At 47.0% G+C, this 14,008-nt stretch overlaps 4 protein-coding genes across 5 annotated transcripts in view; 3 read left to right on the forward strand and 1 right to left on the reverse strand.

The window, feature by feature from the left end:
* Positions 1-10,234, forward strand: part of LOC115769969 — a 36,897-nt gene extending 26,663 nt beyond the window's left edge. The window contains exon 2 of one of the 2 annotated variants that reach the window (XM_030715035.1): positions 9,351-10,234. In XM_030715035.1, the coding sequence (XP_030570895.1) occupies positions 9,351-10,090 (740 nt within the window). In that variant the 3' untranslated portion in view covers positions 10,091-10,234. The remainder of the gene's footprint in view (positions 1-9,350) is intronic. The other variant, XM_030715025.1, reaches the window with a different exon arrangement.
* On the reverse strand, positions 919-4,620 carry LOC115769952 (zinc finger protein 37). Its single transcript, XM_030715001.1, has 2 exons — positions 1,821-4,620; positions 919-1,758 (listed from the first exon to the last, which is right to left on the reverse strand). The coding sequence occupies exons 1-2, from the start codon at positions 4,138-4,140 to the stop codon at positions 1,214-1,216; spliced, it is 2,865 nt and encodes a 954-aa protein (XP_030570861.1). The 5' UTR covers positions 4,141-4,620; the 3' UTR covers positions 919-1,213.
* Positions 10,235-10,273: 39 nt separating the features above from the next.
* On the forward strand, positions 10,274-12,577 carry LOC115769963. The gene is made up of 5 exons (XM_030715013.1): positions 10,274-10,598; positions 10,658-11,396; positions 11,453-11,697; positions 11,750-11,915; positions 11,975-12,577. The coding sequence occupies exons 1-5, from the start codon at positions 10,533-10,535 to the stop codon at positions 12,463-12,465; spliced, it is 1,707 nt and encodes a 568-aa protein (XP_030570873.1). The 5' UTR covers positions 10,274-10,532; the 3' UTR covers positions 12,466-12,577.
* Positions 12,578-12,596: 19 nt separating this feature from the next.
* On the forward strand, positions 12,597-13,704 carry LOC115769982 (phosducin-like protein). Its single transcript, XM_030715047.1, has one exon. It carries the CDS (start codon positions 12,670-12,672, stop codon positions 13,510-13,512), a length of 843 nt encoding a protein of 280 aa, XP_030570907.1. The 5' UTR covers positions 12,597-12,669; the 3' UTR covers positions 13,513-13,704.
* The last annotated feature ends 304 nt before the right edge of the window (positions 13,705-14,008 follow it).

Genomic DNA, 14,008 nt, shown 5'->3' on the forward strand with positions numbered 1-14,008 from the left:
CAGCTGCTGTTTGGCCATAAACATAAAACTGAAGGCCATCGCAAGCACGTTAAAGGTACAAGATACTAGATACACACCCCGAATTGGCACACTGACATTGAGATAATTGCAGTAAGGGTTGCGGCTTGCGTGTTGCATTGGTGGGCAGCAGCAACAATTGCATAAAGTAATCGTAATAAATGTATTTTCATTGGACTCATATATCTGCTTATATTTATGTGTATAAATGCTCGTTGTCTTAAATTACAAAATTATACTTCGCCGACTTTTTGCGTGCGTTTGTCTTTTCGCTTAGCTTAAGATTCGAGAAAAAATAAATGAGAATGTATCTCTTAAAAATGAGTAGCTTAAATCAAACTATTAAATAAATATATATATACATATATGTATATATATATATATATATGTATAAAAAGCATTTCTTCCTGTGAGTTGGGTATGCTGCAGTTGTCATATATGCACATATATAACTATATAACTAGACATAATTTGGAATATGAGCATGTGTAATATTATAGAGTTTACACATAGCATAAATTGCATAATTCGTGACTGGCAATTCACTCGCTTCATGATAATTTATCAAATTACATAATATTTGCATATATCAACAACTCTGTAAATTAATTTTGTTGTTCTTGTTTTTTTTTCTTTGTGGAAAGAGGTTCAGATATATATATAATCATTCAAGTCGAAATGTCATGGATTTTTTACAGAAAAAACATCTGAAGAAATCCACAACAATTCCAGTTAAATGCAACTCGATTTGTTCTTTGCTTTTGCTTTTTTAGAAATTAACAATTCATATTGAATCTTAAAATTATTTACAATTTATATAGTTTGACTGTGCATATAAAAACATATATGATGTATATATAAACTCTTTGCAGTCTCTTATTTTTTTTTAGTTCTTTTTTTTTTCTTTTTTTTCTTCATATAATTAATGCTTTTAAAACGTAGTCTTCTGTTCGTTAAGGTTAATTAAATGCGAAAAAAATGTTATCGTTAGATGATTCTTCTTCAATAGGTTGACTTCATAATGATAATAAGTCTGTATACATAGAGAATACTTAATCCCTGCAAAATTGAAAATCTTATAAAGAAAGTGAAATCATCTCCAAGTCTGCGAGGTTTACACTATGCTACAGAATTTCAAGTACAGTTGCATCTTAAGCTAATGAGTAAGAATTGTGGATTGGAGTCTGATAAGTCTTTAGATTTCCGCCTGCTGTCCAACTACAGTAAAGTAGCTTGTAATCTTGCGATTAGTCTTTGTCTTGCCATTGCTGGACACGGCGTCCGTTGTTGAGCCGCTGGACAGCGCATTCTCCTTCTCCGGCGTGATCTCCTCATCGTCATCCCCTTTGGCCGGCTCCACTTGCATCGAAACTGTGACCGAAACCTGAGCGCAGCTTCCGGCAGCCGTGCCAGCGCCTGCATCAGCTGCCAGCTCAGCCATGTTGTGTTTGCCGCCCTCAACCACGGGGTTTGCCGGCGGCTCCTCCACAATGTCGTTGAGTGTGCTCAGGCTGCGCTTCAGCTCATTGAGCAGCTTCTCCTGTGCGGCAATCTTCTCCTGCAGCTTTTCGCGCCGCGGACGACGCGTAACGGGCTTCGACTTGCTGTTATCCGGAGATGCCTGCTGCTCCTGCGATTCGTTGGCCGCTTGTCCGCCGTGTTCGCGCTGCTGGTGGCGCTGCAGATTGACGCGCGAGGAGTAGCCACGCTGGCAAGAGGTGCAACTAAACGGTTTCTCGCCTAAAAGAGAACGCATAACGTTTGATCCAGTCAGTCACCAGAGATGATAGCCATTCACTTACCTGTGTGCCTGCGCATGTGGACGCGCATGTCGATTTTGCGGGAGAAGCGCTTGTCGCACATCTCGCATTGGATGGGCTTGTCGCCCAAATGCGTGCGCCGATGCACAATGAGATTTTGGCGGGCACGGAACGCCTTGCCGCACAGGTCACAGCTGTAGGGCTTCTCGCCGGTGTGAACGCGCACGTGTATGGCCAGATCGGAGCTGCGCACGAATCCCTTGCCGCAGCGCTCGCACTTGTAACGTCGATCGTTCTTGTGATGGCGCATATGCAGCGCCATGTCCTGTTTGGTGGCCAGCGGCAGACCACATAGCTCGCACTTGAATGCCTTCTCGGTGCGATGTCGCAACTGATGCTCGGCCAGCCGCATTTTCAAGCGGAACGCACGTCCGCATTGGCCACAAACATGTGGCTTCTCGCCGGTATGCAGCCGCAGATGATCCTGCAGCCGTGAGAAACGCTGAAAGGTTTTGCTGCAAAAGTTACAGGTGTGAATGGTGCCGTTACGCTGCGATTCCTCAGATGATTCACGCTTGATGGAGGCCGCGGCATGGCTATCATCCGTGGAGGTATTGTGTGGCGTTACGCTCTCAGCGTCTGAGTCGGTGTCCTTGTCTTCCTCCTCCAAATCGTCATCTTCATCCTTAATATCGACCACGTAGTCCACATAGCTGCGTGATTTGCGCGCGCGTCTTGGTTCCACTTCCTCTTTGATCTCCTGCTGCACGTGCTCCTTGTCTTCCATCGGCTGCAGTCCTTTTTCTCTCGTCTCCTGCTGCTCGTGCTCCTTGTCTCCCTTGTGTTCCTTCTGCTCCTTTGGTCGCTTTTGCAGCTGCTGCTCCTTCTCCTCCTTTTCACGTTGCACCTGAACCTTTTCCTCTTTTTGTTGCGGCTCCTTCTTTCGTTTCCCCTCCTGATTTATTTGCTCCTTCTCCCGCTGCTCCTGCTCCTCTTCTTCCTTCTTCGGCTGCTCCACGGGCTGTGCCTGCTTTTGTGCCTTGCGGCCTCGCTTGCGTTTGCCATTGCTGACTGTGGCTTGACTCTCTTGTTGCTCGTTTTCCTGCTTTGGTTTTTCCTCCTTTTTGCGCTTGCGTCCTGCTCGCTTACCTACGGGCAGTTTTATAATCATCTTGTTGACCTTGGGACTGCGCTCGGCAGCAATTTCCGCCACCATAGCGCTTATCATTGCGAGATCATCTTTATCAGTTGTTTCCTTCTCCGGCGGCGGCGTCTCTGGCAACTCCAGTGCCTGCACCTGCACCTGCAGCTGCACCTGCGCCTGCGCCTGAGTGGAAGCGGAATTGGACTTGCCATGGGCCAAATCAGATGGTATGCTGACCATGGGCTCGCTGGGCTCCTCCTTGGGCACCAAAAGCTTGAAGATGCCATGTTTCTCGCTCAAATGCAAATGCAGTTCCCTTTGCTGCTCAAATGCATCATTACAGGCAGAACAAACAAGCTGCTGCTTGGATATGTCATCCTCGCGCTCCAGCAAGAGCAGCTGCGCGCAACACTTTAAGTCGCTCAGTTGGAGCCCGTCGCTCAGCTCCAGTGGCGGCTCGAGCTTAACTTGCTCATCAGCCGGCACTTTGGTTCTAACGCGTTTGCTCTCCCGCTCCACCTGCTGCAGGTGCTCTTTGTGCCAGTGTTGAGAGAGCCCCGACGCATCCCCGTACAACAGAGAGCAGCTAACGCAATTGTAAATGAAACGATGCGCCTTCTCATCCGCGTGTATTTTGGCAGCCACAACGGGTGAGGAGGCGGGGACGGAGACGGCTACATCAACTGCGACGCTTGCGCTAACGCTGACGCTGGCGCTGGCGCAGGGGCTTTTTGAGCTTTTGCGTTTGTTTTTGTTTTTCTGGTTTTTGTTGTTATTTTTATTTGTGCTGCCCGGTGGACGCCCACGCGGCTTGCGCGACGCTGGTAGCGGCTGCTGCTGCGACTGCGACTGCGGCTGCTGCTGCTGCTCTGCAGTTGTCACTTTACCGTTACTGACCTGCGACTTTGCTGCGGCCGCTGCCTTCAAATCGTCCAAGCGTATGCGCTGCGCCTCCAGCTCAGCCTCGTCTTCGCTATCGATTTGCAGCACAACATCATCGGCATCGTCCAGCAATATGTCTTCCTCTTCAATATCCAAATCCGACTCAGAGTCCTCATCCGATTCGTCCGTGTCGTCTGTTGCGCAGCGCAGCGACGCAGCTGCGACGGCTGCTACTCCATTATGCTGTGTCTTTTTTGTTGTCGCTGCTGCGCTGTTGTTGCCGCTGCTGCCCAGCTTGAGCGTGGTCGGCATCGGCACATTTGTCATTTTTAACATGTCACAATACCGAAAATGATTTGTTTGCGTTTTATATTAATTAATTCCACCTTTTTTCTTTTAAATTATTATAATTATTATTGCTTTGGGAGCACAGCAACGCGCACCACTGAGGCCACTACAACAAAACTAAATCCACTGACGCCGCTGGCAGATTTTTTAACGCTCTTGCTCTCTTTTCGTCACTCTCTCCCTCTCACTGCGTCTCTTTTGTTCTTTGAGCGCGCAGTATTGCCAGATGTCGGTTGAGTGAACTTGGTTCACTGATTCGTGCTGCCAGACAATAACAAAGGAGATCATTATTGCCACCCTGTTAAGATCTTGCGAACTTGAAAACGTGTGGCAAGCCTATCACTGTAATTGAAATGTTACTAACATAATACCGTGTTGTTGCTCTTGTACTGTAACATGACGCGAGAGCACAAGCATAAGCAAATTCACAGGGGTATCGATGCTAATAATATGATCAATCGATTTCGATGCATAATCGATAATAGCGATGTTGGTGATAATATAATCGAAGTTTAAGCACATTTAAGCTAAAAGCAGCTGCTGCTATCATGGCTAATGTTCTTTTCATAGATATTTGACTTTTGCGCAACCATATTTGGCACTCGGGCCAACAAATTTTGTCTATGCGGCTCACGCGCTCAATTGGCACGTTTTAAGTGCTGCCTCCAGTGCATCTTTTGCCGTTACTTTTCTTCGTTTTATGCTTGTTCGTTCGACTTGGTCTTTTTGCGCAACTTCGTGGTTAACCGTTATGCCACACACACACAAGCACACACAAATATACTATATAAATAGCAGAGCAGGCCTATTGTGCACATTTTTTTTTATCAAGCTCGAAGCGAGTGTACATTGTTTGGCCGCATTTTGTTACGCCGGGCAACATGTGCAAAAGTCAATTTGAAAATTGCGGCACAGCCAGCCGCAGCAGTGCCGAGTTCCGCCCTCAGCCCTCGGCCCACCCCACGACTCACGACTAAACAGGCTGCTGCCTGCCTGGCAACTGGTACTTTGTGGTCCGCAGTCGCAGTCGCAGTCGCCATTGACGCCGACGCCGACGCCGACGCACATAAACAACATGCTACGACGCCGGCCGGGGCCCCCTCTAACCCCGCGCCCACCCATTGGCAAGTTGTTTATATTGTTTTTAATAACATTTAACGCCGCGGCAACATGTGCGCTGTGCACTGCATAAATAACTCTAACTGCCTATGCGGCCTTATAAGTCAAACACTTTAAAGTTAAATTAATAAAAGCAATAAACAACAAACGGCAAAAGAAATAAATAGTATATGCAGCCAAACAAGAGCTCAACGAAAACTAAGCAACAAATAAATAATCAAAGAACAACTTCTGTTCTTAAGACTTAATATAGACATAATTAATTAGCTACTAGATCAGGTTTAGATGGTTTGGCTTACCTTTACAAATATGATGCAGCGAGGACATCTGCTCGCTAAATTGTTGATCCTTGTTATCGTAAAGTTAAATTAAGTTTTTGGTCTCATTTTGGGGATATCCTCGTTGTGCGGGCGACTTGGCCAAAACTGAAATAAAGGCACGGGAAATGAAATATTTGCGAACAAATAGACACACTTATTACATTTTCGTCCTGGCGACTCCTTCTGCTCCTGCTGCTGCTGCTACTGCTCCTCCTGTTGTTAATGTTGTTGTTGAATGCTTTTGGCGCGTGTTCCCTGCTCCGGCAATGTCTTCATGTTGTCTGTTTGGTCCTTTTTATTGTTGTTGTGCCTTTAACTGACATGCCGCAATTTTTCTTCATTTTTTTCTTTTTTTGTTCGCCCCGTGGCACAACCCCCAAGATCCCTGAGATGGATGGGTTACTTTGCTAATAATTTAGCAGCTAGTTTTAATGCGCTACGCCAACTAAGAAAACACAGAGAAGAAAAGGATATAAGACAAAAACAAAAGGTGACGTTTTTTGGAATTCCCTTAATATATATACAACTATACAACTAAATATATATGGCAGCTCGCAGGTTTTGTTGACATTTGCCATTTGCAGCTCATACGAAAGTCCTGGAGATCGAACCAAAGAACATCCACGTGCTCGCAGTCATGCCAACATGTTCATAATCATTTTTCTTGTTTCCACAATGCCGCAGCCGAAGGAAAACATTGCAATTTTCTCAGAACAACGCGTTGAGTCGACTCCAAAAAAAAAACAAAAAAAAAAACATGGGCAACAAAAAATATTTGCATGCACATACCTGGCACAAGTTTAATTAGTTAAGCGAAAGCCCCTCTCGCCCCCCCCCCCCCTTCTGTTGTCCTTGTAGACGCATAAACCGGAGAGTCTCAAGTGTTTGACATGAATCAGACTCCACTGGGAGGCATAGGTTGCAGTTAACGCCTACAGGATAATCAGCCAGACATTGTCTGACAGCCACAACTTCAAATATAAACCTGCAGCAGATCCCGCCCGTGGTTTGAAGGGGGAGGGCGGGTGGTCAAGGTATTTCGGCAGATGCCGCTCCCCGGCTGGCAACTAACAATAGTCATAATAATGCTTCAAGGCCGCCCGTGGCCCCAGTCGGTCGCACACATTGGGGAGAAATTTAAACGGCAATTTGGTGCCGTGTTTACCAACCCCAAGGACAAAGGACACGGCACAAGCGAACGACAGCAGCATCCAAAAACTGTGGTTTGTCGCTTTTTTTGGGCGTCTTCATGTGAAGGGCAGTATAGAGGGGTAGAGGGGCATGGGGCATCAACTGCTTACGTGCCTGGCAAGCATCACACAGAGACCAAGGAGAGCTCGGCCCCCAATGTGGCTGTTGTTATTCTTGCTTACGCCTGGCAGGCATGGGCCACAGCCATGTCGCCATTCGCCAACATCCTACATCCTACATCCCGCATCCCACATCCGACTGGGCACGTCATTTTTGGCTGCTTGAGCTGCGTCGTTTGTTTTCTTTTTTCCTTCGGTTTTGGCGCCCAAATCCGCAAAAAACAAAAACGAAGACTGTTTTCGGCATGCCGAACACCAAATACCCTTTAGTTTAAGAAATATATGGCCAGGATAAGTGGGGCGATATTGAAGCTTGGAATTTCATGAAGATATCTGGATTGACAGAAAAGAAAGGGTTCCCAGAAACCCTTTGAAAAAGAAGCCCGGCTATTATAAATTGTTGCAAGGACATTCTGAAAGCACACAAAATAATTTGATTATCGACCAGTCGAAAGAAAAACCTACGCTAAATTTTAAGGACGACACACAGGAACTATTTTAAAGCTTCTTCTTGTAGGCATCGCATATCTCATAAGAAAACCAATATACCCTCTGGAAGGGCATACAAACGCATTGCCAGCACAGCCCCCAACATAAAGTGTGTTTAACTTTTTCGTGAACGCCCAAATATCTTTGGCCTGCCTTAGGTTATGCTTTTTGCTTTTGCTTCTTGTTGTTAGCTCCCGCTGCTGCCATTGCTTGTAGTTGTTGGCGCTTGGGCTCGGCATGACCTTTAGCATATTGACTAGTGTGGTTTTTGGTGTCCATTTTGCTTTTGGCTTATAACTTGCGGCGCATACTTTATGCACAACGCACTTACACTTTGTGCCTTTCTCTTTTTATATATGTATATAGATACCGTTTCGTTCTTTTTACTGCTGCACTTCATTTTATTGTGGCGCTAAGCTACGCTCGGGGAATTGAAATGCGTATATCCTGGGGGCTTATGGCGACAGACAGTTCATCAAATGAAGCTTTTAAGTGGCGCCCCCACCAGCTCATAATTTAATATTCGATGCTGCTTTAATACTGAGAGACTTGCCGCCGCTTTAAGCATCGATGCTAGATCAAATGAAATAAAATGCAGCCACTCTGTTTGGAATCAAGCCTGGGCAGTCCTGTTTCTATCGATACTCTGCAAGCAACAGATCAGGTCGATAGATTTGCAGCATCGATATGTCACTAAATCAAGTCTTTTCACCGCAATTAACAAAAGTCAATTGAAAATTACAAAAAGCCTTAAGCTCGCTGAGCTGTTTGCACAACGAAGTAGCTTAACGGAGTCAGGATGGGTTTACCATATGGCTAAACTACCCTTACCCGACCCCCAGCCAATGCCTCTACACACAAATGACAATGAGTTTCCATTTTGTCTGCTGCTCGGCTGTGTCCTGTGTGCATCATCAATTTAATTTCGTAAGCTTACAAAGCGTTGCATAAAAAATGAACGTCCGTTCATGTGGGTGTGAAAACGCTCCCGGTTTTCCGGTACCACCCCGAGCGCCAGCTTTTGAATTCTAGCCCACACACAAAAGGGTGTGAAACGAAGCATGCGCCATTTTCGTGTGTTTTTTAAAGCCACGCAGCATGCGGCTAATCTTCAAAATCGTGTAGCACGTCTCTAAACGCTTGCCGCATCAACAGTTTTCTCTATGTTGCTTGATGGGGGGCAGCTTGCTGCTGACTCACCTCGCTGAAGGGGGGACATTGGGTATCCCCCTCCCGCTGAACGACAAGGCAATTGCAATAAACATTTGTTGTTGCCTACTTTTAAGGGTTGGACGCAACTTGCACATTTCCGCCGGCGGGCGTTTTAGTAGCTTTTAACAGAATGCTGCGACATTTAAACATAAAAATTTCATTAATGTACACAGCATACGAGAACAACCCCCCCCCCCTTCCCTCCCCTCCCCCTAGGAGGCAATCCCCACAAGCACACACAAAAAACTAAAGGTAGCTGCATAAAAGCGGATCGTCCCAAGGGCACAACAGAATTGATTTGGCAATTTGGATTGTTTTTGCCTTTTCCTTTTGTTGCCGTGCGGATGTTGTATAACTTCCGGCAGCTAGTGAACAGTTGAAAGAAGCATGGCATATATATAATTGGTGAATTCAATTTGCAAGGGCTGAAACTATCAGCGAAACAACTCAAACAATCCCACAAAGGAGCCTGCCTCAATGAGCAGGTGGTACAGGACTATACGACTCGGGCGGGTTCCCAATTTTAGAACCGACGAACTCGGATTTAGGGCAACGGGAAAAGAAACTCAGTTTTGGCCAGAGCCAAACCTGGGAAGGGTGCAAGATCTAGGTGTCTCTGTTAGTCGCCTCGTACGACAAGCGGTGACATGCTGTGGAGGTATTCTGTTGCCCGCCACCCACACGGGTGTGGGCCAATGCAGAATGGTTAACATTGATTTAATTCTGGAATGTTTTGCGCTGCTTTCAGATCGTGCCAATCATGGCGATACCACCATTGAAGTCTGCCGCCACTGCCCGCCTGAATATGAGGTCGAATCACTGCCCTCCTACACAATTGTCTCGGGTCTGCCCACCTATGACGATGCACTCGAGGAGTTCCGCAAAGCGGGCATTATACTGACGCCCGCCATGGTGCCTGTCATTAAGATATTTGAGAGTCTAAACAACGAAGCGGGCGGCGCCAAGGAGCCAGCGGTGGCGTATACCCTGGTGGAGACCTCGCCCAGCGCTGCCATCGATGCCAATGCCGACACGATTTCACTGAACTCCATCACCTGCAGTTGTGGTGGCTCCTCGCCCACCGGCTCGCTGCCCAGTTACAGTGCTGCCACGGCAGCGGCTATGGCCAACGGCGCACTGCTCAGCCCGCAGACCATAGAGCTATCGCCAGATCATCTGGCCTCGCTCTCCCAGAAGCGCCTCTCGCTGCAGATCTCATTCAACAACTCGCTGCGCCGCCGCTCCCGCACCACGCTGCACAATCATTTGCTGCGCTCGCGTGCCGTGGGGAACACCGCCGGCCTGGGTCCGATTGAGACAGCAACGGCTGCTCCAGCAGCCGCCAGCAGCACAGCAGCTGCCCGGCCCAGAGATAGCCAAGTGCTGCCGTCCATACATCGATCCTCGTCGACGGTGTCGCTGTCCAGCGAGCGCCAGCTGCTGGATCAGCGCTTGAGGCATTTGCATCATCGTGGCTCCTTGTACTGAGGAGCAAAATGCAAATGCGAAGCGCTCAAAATTCAATTACTTAACTCTTAGTCTTAAGCGACAACAACAAACAAACAAAACTGATCTATAAACTAATAAAGTGTTTAGAAAAATGTAGCCTAAAATGTGAACGATTTCGAGTCACTTAATTCAAAACAAATAAATGTTCAGAGTCTCCAAATGCTCGAAAGCTGAGAGGGAAAGCAGAAGTTTGAGATATATGCAAAGCTATTAAATCTTTATAAAAGGGGCCGAGAATTCAATTTCGGTTTTGCCTTTTGCTCAAGCTTATTTGATGGAATTGGCCTCTAGCTAAACAATTTCGTATGGCAACGCATTCAGGGAAGAAGCCTTCAAACAGTCCGTTTGTCATGGCAACGTGTTTCGTTGTTTATGAACGCCGGCGGCTCTGCTGACTTCTCGCAGTTGTAACCCATCAAGGATGAGCGGCACAACGCGCAGCGGCCTGGTGCCTACGCCCAAGCGGCAGATCAAATTTGTCAAAAAGGTAAAGGAAACCCCATTTAGTTCGTAGACGTTCAAGCTAATCCGCGTGGGCGCTCACAGCGCAAAAGTTACCATGCAGATTCGCGCATGCCGTTGAAATTTGAGGCGCAGCCGATGCCTCTTTCGCTGCGTCCCTTTGGCGGGCTATTCAATCCCTTTGCCAAAGGCTGTTCGGTGCTGTGCAATCATCCAGCGCCGCCGGCCGTGAAGGATGTCATCAACCAGCTGAAAACATCGCTGGCCGTTGAGGGCAAGGGTCAACTGAAAGCGGCCAAGGAGAAGCCGCTGGAGGAGCAGCTGCAGCCGCACGAGGCGGACAACATACCGGAGGATCTGTTTCGACGCTATGCGGAAACCGATTCCAGGCCCATGACGCCCACGCCAACTGTGACCAGCATCCATACGCGCACCAGTGCGGGTTCCTTCTATCGGCGCTGCATTACGCCGGAATGGGGCAAGCATGAGAACATTCAGCGTAAGAAGATTATATTGGATCTGCGGCGAACGCATTCGCAGGAGACGCTCTACTGGAAGCCCAGCTCGGAGCTGACCCAAAGCGGCATCGAGGAGGGTAAGAAACCAAAGAGTGCGGGCGCCAACGAGGATAAGAAGGCGCGGCGACAACAGTCCAATGAGCAACGACCCAAATCCTCGCTGGCCACAGCCACTCTGGCGCCTGGCGAGGAACAACACGCTGAAGTGGAGCCAAAGCCGCACAAGACTTGCATCAACGAGCACGACATAAGCGATGAGGATGCCCGACGAGGCAAAAAGCGGAAGAAGCTGAAGCCCACGCAGGGTGCGTAAGGGAAATATTCATGGGAATATACGTAAGTAACATTTCAATCCCCCTAGCCACCACCACATTTCATCTGAGCGAGGATCCGGAGACTCAGGTGGGCACCCTGGGACCCGATTCCCTGAATGCCAGCACCAGACCCAGCCTGATACCCAACTCAGCAGGTCTGCTGGTCAAGGATAAACACGAGCTTGACCGGGAACCCATTTTGCTCAAAGGCAGTTTCCTAACCGACGAGGCCTTTCAGGCGCTCAAGACGGATCTTACAGTGGATTTAATAGAGAACACCTTTGGCAGATATGTGAGTATAATCAGGGTATATGAAATTCTTTTATATATGCAAATTTCTACAGCTCAACCGAGCGCTGCGAGAGGCCATCAAGTACTTACCCAAGGCAGTGCACAAGCCGGCAGAGGAAGTGGACAAGACAGCTGTTAATGCGAGCTCCAAAATGCCACGCAAGTTCTCCAAATCCGCGACGCGTTTCGATGTGCCCATGGATCTGTCCATGCTCAAGAGTTTGTATTCGATTCAAGTTTGTAAAAGCTTCTTCCGGCAACTTCTCCGTTGTTTTTAGCCATGACACCTTTGCATTACCTCAGCAATTATGTGTGGGTTTCGCAGCAGCGCAAACAGCTGTACAAACGTGTCTTTCTCAAGTATCTCAGCCGTTGCGAGGAGCCGGAAACGGAGCTAGCATTGAGCAATGATGAGGCGCCTCTTATTGAGTACAAGGAGCGCATAATGGTATGGCGCAGTCTGCCGCAGGCTTTGGAGGATGTTTTAGAGTTTCATGGCACTGAGAAGAATGTGAAAAATACACTTAAGCATTTGGGCTACCAGCCGGATGGCGTTGGAAATTTGGATTTTCGCGCCTGGTGCGGAATTGTCTCATTTGCCGAGCGATTGGCTTTGTCGAATCCCGCGTGCAGCGACGATGACTCCTGCGATGAGCTGGAGAAGGCTGACTTTAATAGCATGGAGCAGATTGTTGATCAGTTTGAAGTGCCCAAAAAACTACGCGAAATATTCAAAATTATACGCATAACACACAAATTAAAGTATTAAACACGTTTAAATAGTTCGCACAAGCACACGAGATTTTAACACTGAAATTTTCGATAGGTTTCTAAATATTTGCCATTCAACAAAAACGTCGACAAAAACAGCTGTTGCTGCAAAGGTATCGATACTTTTGTAGACCTCTTTGCGAGTTTGCTTGCAGTTGCTTAATTTTCTATAATTAAATTAAAAAAGAAAAAATTCAACATCATGGCCACATTAGAGGATAAATTACTGGGTGAAAAACTGGAGTACTACTGCAGCAGCAGCGAGGGCGAGGACAATGGAGACGATGGCGACGACGAGCAAGGTGCTCGTGGCTCTGGCAGAGGAGCTGCAGCTGGCTCCGGACTGACAATCAACACAGATCCTGATGCAGCGCCCCCGGGTGGTTTTCGCCAGCAAGGCTCAACCAATACAGGTCCCAAGGGCGTTGTGCAGGACTGGCAGCGTTTCAAACAACTCGAAGCAGAGCGGCGCGAAGAAACGGAACGCCAACGCTTGGCGCTGGCCAAAAAGCTTAGCATGACGACTGCCACAGCCGCCGAGGATGAGGAGCGCAAGCGGCAAGAGGAACTGGATGCTGAGTTTGCGGAATTGATGAGCGAGGATTTTCTGCAGCAATATCAAAAGCAGCGTATGGCCGAAATGCTGCGCCAAACAGGGCATCATCAGCAATTCGGCAAGGTGCTCCAGCTGGCCACGCACGAGGAATTTCTGTCTTGCGTGGAACAGGAAAACAAGCACACAACCATCATTATACACATTTATGAGCGCACCCAATCAGCCTGCAGCACGCTCAACAACTGCCTGGACACGCTGGCCAGCGAGTATCCGTCCATTAAGTTTGCCAAGATCTGCAGCTCTGTGGCGGGCATGAGCCGGGACTTTCGCACCAAAGGATTGCCCGCCCTATTGGTATACAAGGCGCAGGCGCTAATTGGCAACTTTGTGCGTTTAACTGACGATTTGAGCGACGACTTCTTCGCCTCCGATGTGGAAAGCTTTCTCATCGAGCACGGCATTATAGTAGATAAAGCCTTGTACAACTAAAATCTGAGATCGTGAATTATATACTTAGATTAAGCTAGAGAGAGCTGACCAAATGATGTGTTCGAAAGTTTCGCATTTAAGCTAATCGCACTTAAATTTTAAGCTAAGTTTGTTTGAATTTAGTTATTTATTTTTCGCATTCAATAATTTGTTGTGTTACATTATATGTTTGATTCTTGAAATCTTGTATACAATTTATATGTAACTTTTTTTTTTATTTTTTTGTTTTGTAAATGAAAATAGAAAAAGAATGTCAATTTATTATGCTTTATATTTATATATACAAAAGAAGCCAATTTAAAAATATATCTGAAAAATATATTCGAAATGCAATCGCAGCAGAATTAAAAATTATGAATGTACTTTATCCATATATGGAAATAGAACCGTCTTGCTTTATGCGGCAAATTCCAACTTTGATTCTCATCAGCAATCATATACAATAAACATAAGATTTCTAATATTTAAGGGCTAATGAATGTACTTCACTCGAAAT

Source organism: Drosophila novamexicana, unplaced genomic scaffold (genome assembly GCF_003285875.2).
Source record: "Drosophila novamexicana strain 15010-1031.04,08,12 unplaced genomic scaffold, DnovRS2.1 tig00000009-arrow-pilon, whole genome shotgun sequence".
Taxonomy (NCBI): domain Eukaryota; kingdom Metazoa; phylum Arthropoda; class Insecta; order Diptera; family Drosophilidae; genus Drosophila; species Drosophila novamexicana.